Source organism: Zootoca vivipara, chromosome 4, assembly GCF_965207765.1.
Source record: "Zootoca vivipara chromosome 4, rZooViv2.hap1.1, whole genome shotgun sequence".
NCBI lineage: Eukaryota > Metazoa > Chordata > Lepidosauria > Squamata > Lacertidae > Zootoca > Zootoca vivipara.
In genome coordinates this window covers 83,431,265-83,447,412 of record NC_142587.1, presented here as the reverse complement: position 1 = coordinate 83,447,412, position 16,148 = coordinate 83,431,265, and the positions used below count along the sequence as shown (strand labels likewise).

General features: G+C 39.7%; 1 protein-coding gene across 1 annotated transcript; it reads right to left on the bottom strand.

The window, feature by feature from the left end:
• Positions 1-10,568: 10,568 nt before the first annotated feature.
• On the bottom strand, positions 10,569-13,033 carry LOC148686025 (vitelline membrane outer layer protein 1-like). Its single transcript, XM_088668992.1, has 3 exons — positions 12,863-13,033; positions 11,234-11,334; positions 10,569-10,854 (listed from the first exon to the last, which is right to left on the bottom strand). The coding sequence occupies exons 1-3, from the start codon at positions 13,031-13,033 to the stop codon at positions 10,569-10,571; spliced, it is 558 nt and encodes a 185-aa protein (XP_088525118.1).
• Positions 13,034-16,148: the final 3,115 nt, after the last annotated feature.

The following is a 16,148-nucleotide window of genomic DNA, read 5'->3' as shown; positions in this document are numbered from 1 at the left end:
GGAAAGCCCTCCCACCAGATGTCAAAGAGAAAAACAGCTACTAGACTTTTCGAGGACATCTGAAGGCAGCCCTGTTTAGGGAAGCTTTTAATGTTTAATAGATTATTGTATTTTAATACTTCTGTTGGAAGCCACCCAGAGTGTTTGGGGAAACCCAGCAAGATGGGGCGGGGTATAATTAATAAATTATTATTATTATTATTATTATTATTATTATTATTATTGGAAGTGTAATTGCTCATATATCTTCGATTCTAAGGAAGGATGAAAGGAGTCTGTGAACTTGCCAAGGAACTGTTAGTGTTCATTACTGAGTCATCTGCAGTTCAACAGACCACTCTTCTTCCCAGGCTGAGAGGGAAAATGGTAAAAACAGGTTATTTAATTGGGACAGAGTGACTTTTGCAGCTGTTGTTAAAGTTGCAAAACAATGAAGCACAGGACAGATCAATAGAGAAATTTCTAGAATAACAATGAGATATCCGTTCTGCCCAAGGCATGATGGATAACAGTGACAACTGGGGGAAAGAAAGACATAAAAGAACAGGAAGAAAAACCACGGACAGAATAATTTCCACACACAGGAGAACAAAAATATAGTTTGAGTTCCTCACTTGTACTTTTATAAATCATTTAATGTGTCAACACAGATAGAAATTATTAATATTGCAGTTGTTGTATAAGGGATTATTATTATTATTATTATTATTATTATTATTATTATTATTATTATTACAACCACCGGAATGCAACGTGCTCCAGAGTTCCTGAATTTATGACTCTAGCTGACTCACCCTTACTCTTTGCTGTGGCGCAAAACACTCTGCTGAAAAGGAAGATTTACGTCTGGAAGCGCGACTGGACCGGTAAATTTGTTTACTTAAACACAAGCTAATTAAAGCTTATGGACAATATTGCAGCTGTTGTATAAGGGATTATTATTATTATGACTGGAATGCAATGAAAATTAATAAGATTTTGGGATCCAGAAATAAAGCAAATAATCAAGCCATAAATTCTAGTAGGCGAGCGGCCACTTTATCTAAATTATATAATTCGATATTTGAAGGATTGCTATTAATAATTGTATTATAAACTGGTATTGTTATAATGAGGTTATTATTGGATTGTAATTGAAAACTAATAAAAATATTATTTAAAAAACTAACTAAGATGTGCATTTCTTACCCACCCTTTGCCTTTGCTAAAATGTCTTTCCTATGCAAACTCCCTCAATTTCTGTTTTATAGACTTGCAACCCTTCAAAAGAAATGTATATTCCTACGTATAAGACTACCTTTTAACCCAGGAAAATTTTCTCGAAAATCAGGGGTCGTCTTATACGCCAAGTTGTATTTCTTAAACGGCGAGTATATCCCAAACTCTATATTTTAACTGGAAAAGTTGGGGGTCGTCTTATACGCCCAGTCGTCTTATACGCCTGAAAACTCCCTACATTTCTGTTTTATAGACTTGCAACCCTTCAAAAGAAATGCATATATAAATACCCTGAAAACTTGTGTGAAAAGTGGGGTGCACTTTTCACAAAAAGGGCCTAATACCAAGAACAAGAATACTTGGCTGAAACCCACCCAGCTCTACTTCACTCAAGTCTGACAGTTGACCAGGCCTGCATCATTCTGGCTACATTGAAAGCCTTGTCTTTTTTTGCCCTCACTTGGAGTTCTACTTACCGTCTCTCAGCTACCAATTACTCTGCAGGCAGAAGCAGAGAGTCCATAAACTGAGTGAAGAGACATGGCTGTGAACAGGGAATTTAAAGGGTTCAGGACAAGGAAATGTAGGAACTCTCTGTCCTGAGCAACGCAACTCCCATGCTCCACTGATCCATCACGGAGCAGAGCAGATGGAGAGGGCTGTGAAGTCTTCCTGGTCCTGTGCTTTCCTCACCTCTATTACCAGTGGCTTCTACAAAGTTCCTGCACAAGCAGAAGCCATTTCCCAGGGGCAGTGGAGAGATCTAGCAGAAGGGTGAGGACATCATTTCAAGGCCAAAGACCAGGACCGTACATCTTGCTTTAGAACAGGGTTGGGCAAACTGTCACTCTGGAGCCACATGCAGGTCCTCAGCCTAATTGCCACAAGTCCTCAAGCAGGGAGTTCAGACTTCCAGCAAAAGTGATGTTTCCTTCTCATGGGAAACCACTAGGCATGGAGGAAAGGGGAGAAGGAGGGTGACACATACAGAGGAGGCTGTCAGAGAGAGGAAAAAGAAGGTGTCTTGTATCTTGATAACTGTGGCTCCACTGTATGTGTGGATTAGTTTTCTCAAGGGAGAGTTACAGTTCTCTCATCAATCTGCTGTTCACAAAACCATTCAGTTGAAGCCATGACAGTTCACCTGATAGAAATGTGATGTAACTTTGTGGTATAGATATGTCCACAGAATGCCAGAAGTGCAGAATTTCACCCTTGGTGTGGAAAGTCAGCAAGCACCACTTCAACGAATGAAAGCAACATTGCCCACTACTTTTCTTTGAATGGAAGGCACTTAAGGGCACATCCCAACAGGGAAGCAGACCTGAAAAACATGGTTCCTACTCTGAATGAAAAGCACTCCAATGGACAGCTTTAGTGAATGCTTTGAAGGAAGAAATGTCTCTGCAATTGATGTCTAAACAGGAGCATATGAATATATGGATGGACATTCTGGAAGCAAAGTTTGGGAATTTGAAAACAAAGGTGGAGGATAATGAAACAATGATCCATTCACATGGACATCAGAAATCTGTTTGTACCATGGGATTTCTCGTTTCTTTTCTCCCTCTGCCAGCTCCTCACACACACAATCTAAAAATCAGCTCTGTAGGGTTCCCCAACCCTTTGGAGCACATTTTGAGGTTCTGCAGAGGATGCAAAGGGAGGAAAGGAAGTCCCATTGCTCGAGGGAGTGTTCTACATCCGAGGACATCCATGACCTTTAATTTCTAAAACGGATTATTGACTCTAGAAAACTGGCAAATCCAACTACCAAAGCTAACTGCTGGAACTAACTGCAGCTTGAAGGTAAGCATTGAAACAAATTGCTGAACTGTCCATTTCACCAATTGTTTGCTTAAATGAATCATCCATGGAAATGAATTTTTTATCAGCTTAATCTGACTATAACCTTACTGGGCTGGAGGTAGTCTTGTGTCCATCCATGATCTTCCTGTTAGATTAACTGCAGTGAATTATAGGTGGGGTGACTTTGAAAAGAGTACAGACAGAAAGTTCCACCTGGGGTACCAAGACTCTTAAAGGGCTTGTGGACAATTTCACTATATTGCACTAGTGATTTATTGTCTACTCCTTAAATGGCCTGGGAGCCGCTTACTTCAAGGATCACCTTCTCCCAGGTGTACTTACCTGGACCCCAATATCATCATCAGAGGCTCTCTTCCAGTGCTTCCCTCTTCCTTGACTAGTGGTTTTCCAACTTACTCTCTATTATTGCACTTGTTATTTTAATTATTACTCTTATATCCATATCTTAAATAAACAAATTAAAGATTATTCTTTGCAATAATTTATACTGTTAACCCCAAAAACGTCCTGCAACCCTACTAACAAAGTCAATTGTTCACAATTACTGTATCTTTCAAATATATCATAAATCTATTCCAGTCTTTCAGGAAACTCCAATCTTGCTGGTTCTGAATTTTCCCTGTTAGTTTCGCCAGCTTGGCATAATCCATCAACTTCATCTGCCAGTCTTCTTTCGTTGGTATTTCTTGCTGCTTCCATCTTTGGGCTAATAATATTCTTGCTGTGTTTGTTGCATATAAAAACAGTTTCTTATCTTGTCTATGTATTTCACTACCCACAATACCAATTAAGAAGGCTTCTGGGTTTGTTTGTTTTTTACAAATGTATATTTCAATATTTTTTAAATTTCATTTTAAATAATCTCTCAGAAAGCCTTTACCATCAGATATGGTAGAAAGTACCTTCTTTTCCTTTACATTTCCAACATTGGTTATTTACTTTAAACATTTTTGCTAACTTCACTGGTGTAATGTACCATCTACACATCATTTTCATTATATTTTCATATAGATATGTGTATATATATACATACATACATATATATAATAGAAGTATTTTATTTTCTTCTCATGCGTATTAATACAAAATGCAAAGATTTCAACCATAATACAAAATTAACTTATAGAAAGCATCAGACTTTTAATTACCCTGTATCCCCCCGCACCTCCAGCACGTATTTGCTAAGTTTTTATATATTTTTGCCAGTCTGGAGGGGGTTAGATACCATCGATGTTGAATTTTTAGCATATTTTATTTGATGTTGTAGTTTGCAGTGAAATTCATATTTACAGTGGAACCTCGGTTTACGAACACCTCGGATTACGAATTTTCGGTTTATGAACGCCGCAGACCCCTCTGGAATGGATTAATTCACTTTCCATTACTTTCAATGGGAAAGTTCGCTTCAGTTTCTGAACAGACTTCCGGAACCAATTACACCCATGCTTCGGGTTAAGTACGCTTCAGGTTGAGTAGTCCGTGGACCCGTCTGGAATGGATTAATCCACTTTCCATTACTTTCAATGGGAAAGTTTGCTTCAGTTTATGAACACTTCAGTTTAAGTACTCCGCGGACCGTCTGGAACAGATTAATCCACTTTCCATTACTTTCAATGGGAAAGTTTGCTTCAGTTTATGAACGCTTCAGTTTATAAACAGACTTCCGGAACCAATTGTGTTCATAAACCAAGGTACCACTGTATTTTCAACAGGTGTTCCCACTCGGCCACCATTATGGGTCGTCCGATGTCTTGCGCCCATCTTATCATGTTTACCTTAACTGTTTCCTCCATCACTTCAAAGTCTAATAGGAGCTTATACATTTTTGATATTATTTTGATTTTATTGTTTATTGATTCCATTTCCAATTTTGATTGCTGTTTTTCAAATCCTATTTTTTGTCTTCTTTAAACATATCATATATTTGGTAATATTCCAACCAGGTTGAGAAATAATTTCTCACCTCTTCATTTTTTTTATTTTTATTTGACCATCAGCTTCAATTAATAAGTTGTTATACGTTATCCAGCTCCCCTTCATGTTCTTTTTTTTAAAACCGTAATTGCTTCTAGAGGAGATAGCCATCTTGGCATCTTGGGTTCTAGAAACCGTTTGTATTTTCCCCATACCCTAAATAGAGAGTGTCGTATAATATGGTTGGTAAAGCCTTTATGTGCTTTAATCTTTCCATAGTTTAAATACGCATGCCACCCAAATCGGGCATCATGCCCTTCTAAGTCCAGTAGTTCTGTATTGTTTAGGAGAAACCATTCCTTTAACCAGGACAAGCATGCAGCGTCATAATATATCTTTTGGCCCGGAAGTCCGAACCCTCCTCTTTCTCTGGTATCAATCAACACTTTATGTTTTATTCGAGGTCGTTTCCCTGACCATATAAATTTTGATATTTCCTTTTTCCAATTGTTTAATGAGTCCATTTTCCTTATTACTGGGATAGTTTGAAACAAAAAAAGAGGTCTGGGCAGGATATTCAATTTTACTGTCAATATTCTACCTAGAAAAGATAAGTGCATCCTATTCCATCTTTCCATATCTCGTTTTATTTCTCCCCAGACTTTCATATAGTTATCCTCATAAAGGTTTATGTTTTTTGGTGTAAGCCAGATTCCTAAAAACTTTATTTTGGAATATATTTTTAGATTTGTTACTTTTTCTAATTCTTCTTGATCTGTCGTTAAATTTTTTACTATTAATTTTGTTTTATTTATGTTTAACTTGAATCCCGAAACTCTCCCACAGTCCTGCATAATTTCTATTGCTTTACTTAGGCTCTCCTTAGGCCGCTTCGTTGTTATGATGAGGTCGTCTGCAAATGACCTAATTTTATATCTGTTGTTTTCCAATTGTATGCCTCTAATATTTTCTTCACTTCTAATCTTTTTGCATAGGATTTCCAATACTAATATAAAAATCAGTGGTGGGTGAGAGGGGGCACCCTTGTCTTACTCCTTTTCTGATTTCACACTCTTGAGTTATCACTCCATTTATTAAGATTTTTGCCTTCTGATTGGTGTATATTGCTTGAATACTATTATTATATTGTTCCCCGAACTCCATTTGATGTAATATCTCTTTTATAAATTTCCACGAAACCCTATCAAAAGCTTTCTTGGCGTCTACTGCCATTAAGGAGGCCGGCTTGTCGATTCTTAAATGTAAATATTCCAAGATGTTAATAATTATCCTTGTGTTATTTTGTATGTGTCTGCTGGGGAGAAAGCCAGCTTGATCTCTGTGAATAATGTCTTTCAAAAAATAATTTGTTCTTTTTGCCAATATGTATGTAAATAATTTGTAGTCATTATTTAGGAGGGCTATGGGCCTGCAATTGGTTATTTCTTGTTGGTCCTTACCTTGTTTCAGTATTACTGTAATGTAACTGTCTCTCCATGAGTCTGGCATTATTCCATCTGACTGTACTATATTCATAATTTTCCTCAGGGGTTCAGAGAGTATTTCCTCCAGTTTCTTATAATATATCGCCAGGAGACCATCCAGTCCCGGTGTCTTTCCTGCCTTAGCTTCTTTTATTGCGTTTTGAACCTCAAATGTTGTAATTGGGGCGGATAATCTCTCTCTGTGTTCTTTCTTAAGTTTTGGGAGGCTGTTTTGATCCAGATATTCTTTTATCTCGTATACTGTTTCTTTCCTTTCTTTATAGAGTTCTCTGTAGAATTCCCCAAAACTGCTTTCGATTTTTTTACGGTCATTTATTATTTTATCCTCGATTCTTAATTTATTAATTAATCTATCACATTCTTTTTTCTTTAACTGCCAGGCTAATGCTTTTCCCAGTTTATTAGCCCATTCAAAAAAAATTGTTTCATTAATTTTAATTTCCACTCTATTTCTTCGTTTATTAACATCGAATATTGTGATTGTAAAATTGTTATATTTCTTTTTATTTCTACATTATCTGGCTTGCTTTATAATTCCCGTTCATTCTTTCTAATTTGTTCTATCAGATCTTGTTTTTTCTTTTCCTTCTGCCTCCTATGAATTACGTTTTGTTTTATAAAGAAGCCCCTAAGGACCGCTTTGCTAGTGTCCCAAACTACATTTGCATTTATTTCCTCTGTTGTATTAAGTTTAAAGAACTCAATTAGTGTCTTTTTGGCATCTTCTAATATTTTTTCATCTTTTAAGAGGGACTCGTTCAACCTCCATCTTATTGTTGTTTTCCTATTCCATTTTAACCATACAGTAACTGGATTGTGGTCCGATAGGGTTTTGGGTTGAATTTCTGTTTTAAAATTTTTTAGAGTCAAATCTTTAGATAGCCAAATGGTGTCTATTCTTCCAGCTGAATTTTTTTGGGTAAGAGAAAAAGGTAAAATATTTTTAAAATGGATTTTGATGCCTCCATGCATCTTCTAGATTCAGCATTTCTATTAATTGGAAAAAGGTTGTTGGTAATTTCATTTGTTTTCCTCCCCACTTTTTACCAATCTGTCTAATTCCGGAGCTACAACTCCATTTTGGTCACCCAATAAGATCGTCTTCTCTCCAACATTATCTAATAATTTCCTTTCTAAGGTTTGGTAAAACTCACTTCTCTTTTCATTAGGTGCATATATGCCAATTACAATGATCCTTTCTCCTTGGACTGTTATTTCAATCACCACGACCCTACCTTGCGAGTCTTTATTAATCATTTTTGGCTCTAATTGAGGTTTGGCATAAATTACCACTCCTCTTTTTTTGTTTTTGTTTTTGTTTTATCTGATGATATAAAATCTGTTCCTAAACTTTTATATGCCAAAATTCTCGAATGTTTTTCAGTGATGTGTGTTTCCTGGACGCATATTAAATCAAATTGTTGCTTCTTAAGAACGTGCTCTACCTTATTTCTTTCTTTCTTTTTATTCAGTCCATTTATGTTCCACATAACAATTTTCAAGTCCATTAGGTACTTTATTAGAATAACATACGCTAGGCAACTGTGAAACCTTTAAAATTCCCTTTAAAGTCAAATCAGTAAAGAAGACAATCATGCTAGTTCTCTGGATTATGTAGTCTTCTTTATCCCTTATTTTATATTATTCCTCTTTTTCTGAATGATCTCCACTATCCTCTGCCCTTCCACCCAATTGTCTTTTTCCTCCCAGTTGGTCTCTATACTTTCTCCAAAATTTATCTGCGTCTTCCCATGAGCTAAATTTTCTCCTTTTTCCTTTAAAAAAGAAAGATATTCCCTCTGGGAACCTCCATATGTGTACTATTGATTTCTCTCTTAATGCTTCTACCAATGGTTTGAATTTTTCTCTTTTTTTCAACAATCTAACTGGAATAATTTTGTGTATAATGATATCTACCCCCTGGATTTTTAATTTTTTCTTACTACATGTTTGTAAGATTCGATCTCTGATTTCCATATTCTTTAAGTGAACTGCAAGCTGTAAAGTTTATTCCTTCCTTCTATATTTTTTCCTAATCCTCAAACTGTATATTATGGCATATATCTTTACCCCAGTGTGTCATAACTGATTTATACCCCAGTGTATCATAACTGATTTAACCTCTTCATCCTTGACATGCCATTCCAAAATTAATTTATACATTTTTGACAATATTTTAACCTTATTACTTAACAACTCTAATTCGAATCTTGATTTTGTATATTCAAATCCATTTTTCTTTTTATCTTCTTTAAACATTTCAGGGCTGGAGGTAGTCTTGTGTCCATTATCCATGATCTTCCTGTTAGATTAACTGCAGTGAGTTATAGGTAGGGTGACTTTGAAAAGACCACAGAAAGTTCCACATAGGGTATCAAGACTCTTAAAGGGCTTGTGGACCATTTCACTATATTGCACTAGTGATTTATTGTCTACTGTGGCTCCCAGTCATGTCTGGTTCCCGTTCAAAGGAACTGCTCTTGACGATTAAAGTCCTTAAATGGCCTGGGAGCAGCTTACCTCAAGGATCACCTCCTCCCAGGTGTACTTACCTGGACCCCAATATCACCATCAGAGGCTCTCTTCCAGTGCTCCTGGATAGAGGGTCTCATAGATGGTGTCAGCCTGGTTCTGAAATGCCTTCCCTGGAAAGGCCCCCCTGGTGCCAACTTTGTGGTCATTATTGTCCGATGTTTTAAAAGTGAACCTTTGAATCCTCAGCGTTTTAGATGTGGCTGTATACTTTTTAGTGATGTTGTATATTCATCTTTATATTGTCTTATGCATCACTATTGAAACTGTTGCTTTTTAATGCTGGAATGTGGGGGCTGCTTCTACTGAGATTTCTTTTCTATTGATTAAATGTGTTTGCCCAGAGAAACACAAAGTAAAAACAACTAGCCATTAGTGCATTTCAGGGAGCAATCCTATGTTTCCTAGGGGCCTATGAAGTGGGGCATTTGCCATGCCCGGGTTCTCTTCTGGCAACATCTCTTCCCCCACCTCTTCATTTCACTTTAGTAAGCAGTTGTGCAAACCTCCGGCATGCTGCATTCTGAGGCCTTTTCCTCCTCTTAGCCAGGTGACCTCTGCATCTTCCTAGGGCTGAGCACTATAAGAAGCAGCTCCTCCTAACCCACTTCTGTCTGCCATGACCACAAGAGGTGAATGTTTCACCTTGCCACCCCCCTAGTTTGCTCACACACACTCTGACACACATGCTGCCTATATCTCCTCTTCTTGCTCCTCTCACAGCTGATAAGAAGGGACACACTTATTCTTCATTTCATTTCATTTTTATTGGTGAAAGAACAGAATAGGCAATCAACGAACGTATTATAGAAAGATGTCTCTCCTGTACTTGTGTATGAGAGAATTAAAATCAAAAGGAATTCTGTAAGAGAAAAATAACATATATAGTCTATGTTGTCAGAAAAAATGGTATTCCGGTGATTCATAAATGAATGTCATTCCGGCGTTCAATAAATTTGTCTGGTGAATGTCTTTTTTTTATTTCTATTTTCAATGAGTTTTACTATAACAATAAAAGAGTGAACTATAACAAAATGTATCTAAAATGATCTCAAATGAATGAACCAAACATTTTCCCCAAACAGGATTAGCATGTGTAATATTTTAAGACTTAATTGAAATAAGAGAATTACTTAGCTGGTTTTTATCATCTGGTGCATGAAAACTTCATTATTAGTTAACTTGATTTTTTTAAAAAAAGCAGCCCAAAAATGTTGAAAGAGAACCCAGAGGTTACAAATATCATGCTATTTTCTGTCTAAACACAATCCCTTTCTCTGATTTGGGGGTGCGGGTGGGGAAAATCGGTGACCCTTCCAACAGATGAGTTGCTGCGGCTTACAAGGAAGGACAGAAAGAGAAGAAGTCAGTACAGTGCAAACACACAAGCAGGAGTACTGGATTGGCTCTGCCAGTGTGTTTGCACCACACCAAGCTCCCCAATGCCTTGCCCCTCTCCCTTCCAGCAAGCAGCAGCAGTTCAGCTTTCAGGAGGTCAGGTAAGCACCACCACTCCACCCGGTCATCCTTTACTGCCAGTGAAAGAGGGCTGTGCAGCAGGGTGGCAGATCAGTCACAACAGAACATCTTTACATCCCGAAGTTCTACTGTAGTCATTTGATCCGCCACCCTTGTTTGGATGCCACATATGAAGCCACTAGGGCAGCGCTTGCTCATTTTGCCCTCTTCCATATGCTTAAAGATATCGTTCTTCACTTTAGCCCCACCACTGCAGAGGACCTCGAGGTTACTGACTGCATGAGAAATTAGTGCTTGTGGTAATTCAATAGTCAAAGAAAAGGACACCATGTTGCCTTTGGGGCATTTCTGAACCTTTTTTGTCCATTCCCCGAACCTGTAAAGAAAAGGACAAGGATGGCAATGTCGAAATAGAAATTTATATACCACAACTTTGTCAATGGATTTTTATTTTTAAAGGCTCTCCAGAGATATAATTCCAATTTAGAGCAAAAGGCTTTATTTCAGAAAGGATGTATAAAACAGGTTTGTCTTCAAATTTGAACCAATTTGAATTTTGCCTCCATCCCTGGCCTAGAAGTAAGTTCCACAGAACTTTGTGCAAGCACGATATTTTAGGGCTGTTAAACTCAGAGTGTGTCCATTTGCCTTTAATCTAGCATTAAATGTTTCAATCTACCCCTCTCGCTCCTACCCCAAACTTCCAAGTAACAAGTTCATAAAGGACGAGAAAGCAAAAAAGCTAAACTACTCACCCTCCACTTTTAGACTCTACTGTTTTGCCGTCAGTGCAGTGGAGACGGATACCCTTCAGAGCGAAATCTTCTCTAAAGGCCTCACTTACATCGTGGCGAACCTGGTGGAGAACAGGGGGGGGGAGACTGGTGCTGCAATCTGCATCTGCAGTACTGGCAACATTTATGTGTGAGCAAAACATGTTTTCAGTGCAAATTTCTATGTGCAAGGGCTTGAAATAACCTATCTAGATGAGCAATGAGCAGTTCTAGCTCAAGCCATGTGGCACACTCTGAGGAACCCCCAGAACTCTGCACCCGCTGCAACCAAACCAGCCACGCTCCCCGAAATCTGCCCCTGCTATTTGCCGGCATAGACAACCTGCATCCAGTTCGGTGCAATCCAGATGAGCAAACGTGATGAGAAATGTAACAGCTCTCAGAATGAAATCCACACCGGCCTGTTCTTATGTCTCTTTATTATTTAAGAGAAAGGAGAAAATCCGCCCCGTACGTTTAGTATGTCAGACCATTTGGTTATCTAGACCCTTTCTGCCTACTCTGACCAGGAATAGCTCAACAGGATCTCAAAGCAAACCCCATCCCAGACTTGTAATCTGGAAATCATTAGGTTTTAACCTGAGACCTTCCAAAGGAAAAGCATATACCCTGCGACAGAGCTTTGGCCCTTTCAGCCTACCCACTCCCCTCCTTTAACAGCTCAAAGTTGCATAAGCTGTTTGGACGCCAGGTGAGAAGAGGTCTAGAGCTGTTCTTTTCCTCTCCTGCTTCTGCCTTTTTCTGGTTCTTGGAATCTCCACCGTTTGCCCTTACTTTTTTCCCAAAGACCAGGATGCATCTTTCTTGTGGTTGGTTCATCTGAAATCGGGTACTCCCTGGAAGTTATTTTCTGCAGTTCCTACTGCAGGATAATTGAGAGCGGATTTGAAATAATCCCCTCCACACACACAGCAGCTGTACTTTGCAAAGAAGCTTAGGCATCTCTGAAGAATTCACTGTATAATTAACTTAATATCATGGTATAATGGTCTATTCAGAAGTCTTTCTTTGTTTAATGGGGCTTACTCCCAAATACATGGGTACAATATTGCAGCCCTTGCTTTGTTTTAGGGTTAGCCTGGAGGGAAAGTAGGGTATTTGTGCCTTTCCCAGCTGTGTCACAGGCAGATATCCAGCAGGTTACGCCTTCTCTAGTATGGAAATAAGAATGATGGGGAAAAGCTTTACCTGTTTGTATTCTGTCTGTGAGACATTTTATTATATTGGTGGTCACTGTTTCATTTTGGGGCACTCTACTCCACCCTCAAAAGAGAACAATATCTGCGTACTACACAAAGCATATTCAAATTTAATGAAAATCTGTCCTCAGAGGACCCAGTCCATATACTGTGTGTTGGGCCCAGAAAATCTTGTTGGCATCCCTGGGATTCAGTAATTACTAAATTGAACTGTATATAGTTCAATATATATAGTATATCTTGGTGTTTCTGGGACCCTGCATGGGTTCTGTGATGTTTGTGTTTGTGTGTGCTTTTCATATGTCTATATGTGTTTTCATATCTCTATATAAAATTGTGACCACGCCTTAGCATCAGGGTGTCAAAATTGAGAATATAGATAGGCATTTACCTTCATTTGGAATCCATTTGCATATCCCTTGGGACAGAATTCAGGTTTTCCCCATATACCATCCTTCCCTCCATTGGACACAGTGAGGACTGCATTATGTTTTCTGTCTTGTGCATCACAGAGATGGTAGGAGAGGACGAGGAAGACCACAGCGCTGACAGGGAGGTCCATGGAAAGTGATCTGCACCAGATCTAGCTGCAAAAACTTTGTGCAGGAATAACAGCATTGAGAATTTATTCCTTCCTTGGGAATAGTGGCTCTCTTTCCTCTGGTCCCAAATTTGCATTTTCCTCTGGAGGGAAGTGTGATTACTTTTGGTTGATGTAGTCAAAATCAGTTGATGGCTTTTTTGACTACACCTTTTGATTTATAACTAACCAAAACGTGCATTTCTTACCCACCCTTCACCCTTGCCAAAATGTGCAGCCGTACCTTGGTTCTTGAACAGAAACCATTCCGAAAACCCGTTCAACTTCTGAAAACATTAAAAAGCAAGACACGGCTTCTGATTGGCTGCAGGGGCTTCTTGCACTCAATCGGAAGCCATGGAAGCACCGTCGGATGTTTGGGTTCCAAAGAACATTTGCAAACCAGAACACTCACTTCCAGGTTTGTGGCGTTCGGGAGGCAAAACGTTCGAGTCACAAGGCATTCAACAACTAAGTTGTTTTATTTCCTGCATTCCTATGTCTTGGCAATTTGGTCTTCCTATTAAAACTCCTCCTCCTATTTCTGTTTCTCTTTTTCTTAAGGGATTTCACACACACACACACACACACACACGAGTCTCAGGTGTAAGACAGAAGGGAGAAATTGCCACATATGCACACTTCCAATCAGCCCCAAACAGCACAATAAAGTAAAATCATTTAGGTGAAGACAGGAGACTCCACTCTGCTACTTGCCATCATCACAATTCATTTGGAAGATGCTCATAATAGCAAGTAGAAATCAAAAATAAATGAATAAAAGGAGGAAAGTACTTCCTCTACATTTGTCTTTCTTGCTTCAGCCTGCTCACATTTTTCACCTCAAGGGGTGTCCCCTCAGTGCATTCCTGTAAGTGTAATTCTGTGTACCTGTTACAGGTAGGTAGCCATATTGGTCTGCCGTTGAAACAAAATAAAAATAAAACAGAAAAATTCCTTCCAGTAGGACCTTAGAGACCAGCTAAGTTTGTCATTGGTATGAGCTTTCGTGTCCATGCATACTCCTTCAGATACCATAGCTGAGGTGTACAAATCAATCAATGTACACTCTTTCACACAAGCACTTGTATAAGTGTAGAGAAAGGATACACCTCTCCTCAGAGTAATGTGTGCATAAGCCTAAAGACTTGTGCCTAACTGAAGGTGGGTGAGTTTTCCTTACTTCTGTCTCTGCCTAATGCCTTAGGCTCTTAGCAGAGCCAACTACCTTCCCACCAACCCATCCTTAAGCATCTTGGAACATTATAGCAAATTCACAGCATTATTCATTCCACACCAGAGCACCAGTTTGAAAAACAGTTGGAAACTGCTCCTAAGAAATGAACCGGTCCTCTTTCCCATGGCTTTGCAGGGCACAGTGGGAGATACCAGTGAGCTTCTGCAGACACCAGTATTCTGCTGAGCTTACTAAAGGCTGATGTTGGTGGGAGAGGGATAAGACAACACAGAGGGAGTAGATATATTTCTTCTTCAAAGCTCTTTATTATAGCCATTTTTTGCCTACAAAAAAAACGTATTCAGCTTGGACTAAGTGCCTCCAACATCACAGATATCCACTTTAGCAGGGGCTTCCTTCTAGGAACACAGAGAATTGCCTTATTCTAAGCCAGGCCATTGGTTATCTAGCTTAGTTCTGTCTACACTAGAGCTACTTTCCGAAGTTTCAGACAGGGGACTTCCCAGCCCTACTTGGAGATGCTGGATGATACACCTGGGACCTCCTGCATGTACAGAAGATGCTGCAACACTGATCTACAATATTTTACATGGAAAGAGCATAGCCTTGAAGTGCCCGTTCGGCCAACCTTCCCCACCCTGGCAAATCCATGTGCTCTGGACTGCAACTCCCACCATCCCCAGCCAGCAGACATGGTGGTGGTTCCAGCTGATGGGAATTGTAGTCCAGAACATCTAGAGGTCATAAGGTTGGGGAATGTTGCCATGCATTTGCAACACTTCCAAACGAATGCATCATTAAATACCCTGAAATCTTTTGTGAAAAGCGGGGTACACTTTTCACAAAAAGTAGGGCCTAATACCACTAATATGAATGCTTGACTGGAACCCCACTGGTTACTGACTACTGATCAGGCCTCTGTAATTGTGCCCATGTTGCAACCCTTGTCTTCCCTTACCAAACTTCTTAGAGCAGAGCAATGTAGTTCTACTTACTGTCTTTCAGCTGCCAGGCAGAATGAGAGCGTCCTTAAGCCGAGTGATGAAATATGAATGTGAGCAGGCGATTTAAAGGGGGCAGGACAATGAAGTGTAGGAACTCTCTGTCCTGAGCAACACCTCCTCTGAGCCATCACAAAGCAGAGCATTGGGAAGGCTATGAAATCTTCTTTGTCCTGTCCCTATTTTACCCCCCATTACCAGTAGCCTTTTAGGAAGTTCCTCCACAACCAGAACCCATTTGCCTGTGGGCGGGGGGGAGGGCTGTCGGATGGGTGAGGACATCATGTCTGTGCCAAAGACCAATACCGTGCACTTTGCGTTAGAACAGGATTTGGCAACTTGCTGCTCTATGATCCATTATCAAAAACAGGCAGTGCTCTATCACCAAGAGTTGGGTGCAGGGTGGAGGTTCCGGTTTTCGCCTGCAGGAATGGCGGACCTGTTTTCCATCTCTCTGACCTTCGTAAGGAATTTGGCGGTTGCTAGGGGAGTAAATGGCAACCCCCTACCCTCTCCGGGGGTTACGGAGAGGGGCCGCTGGCCCGCGATGCCCCCAGACCCACTCCGACTGTTTTTGGAGTGGGGGGAGCTTGGGCTGAGCACTTACGAGGGCCAGGACTCCCGGACGCTAATCTGCATGGCGGGGATTTCCATGGTTAAAGAAGATAATTAGGCTTAAATCTATGGACATACTTCAGAAGGAGGGGAAGAAGCGCTGTTTACTGCTGAGAAATTTATGCTGCTGAGGGAGAGGAGTCAAAGACTGTACTGCATCTGGAAGAAGGATTGATGGGGACGGAGCGATAAGGGAAGTGAGTTTTTATTTTTATTTTTTCATATTGTTGCCTCGTACCTTCCCGGACGCGATGTCCTGGCTTGTTTGGAGTGAAAGAGAAGC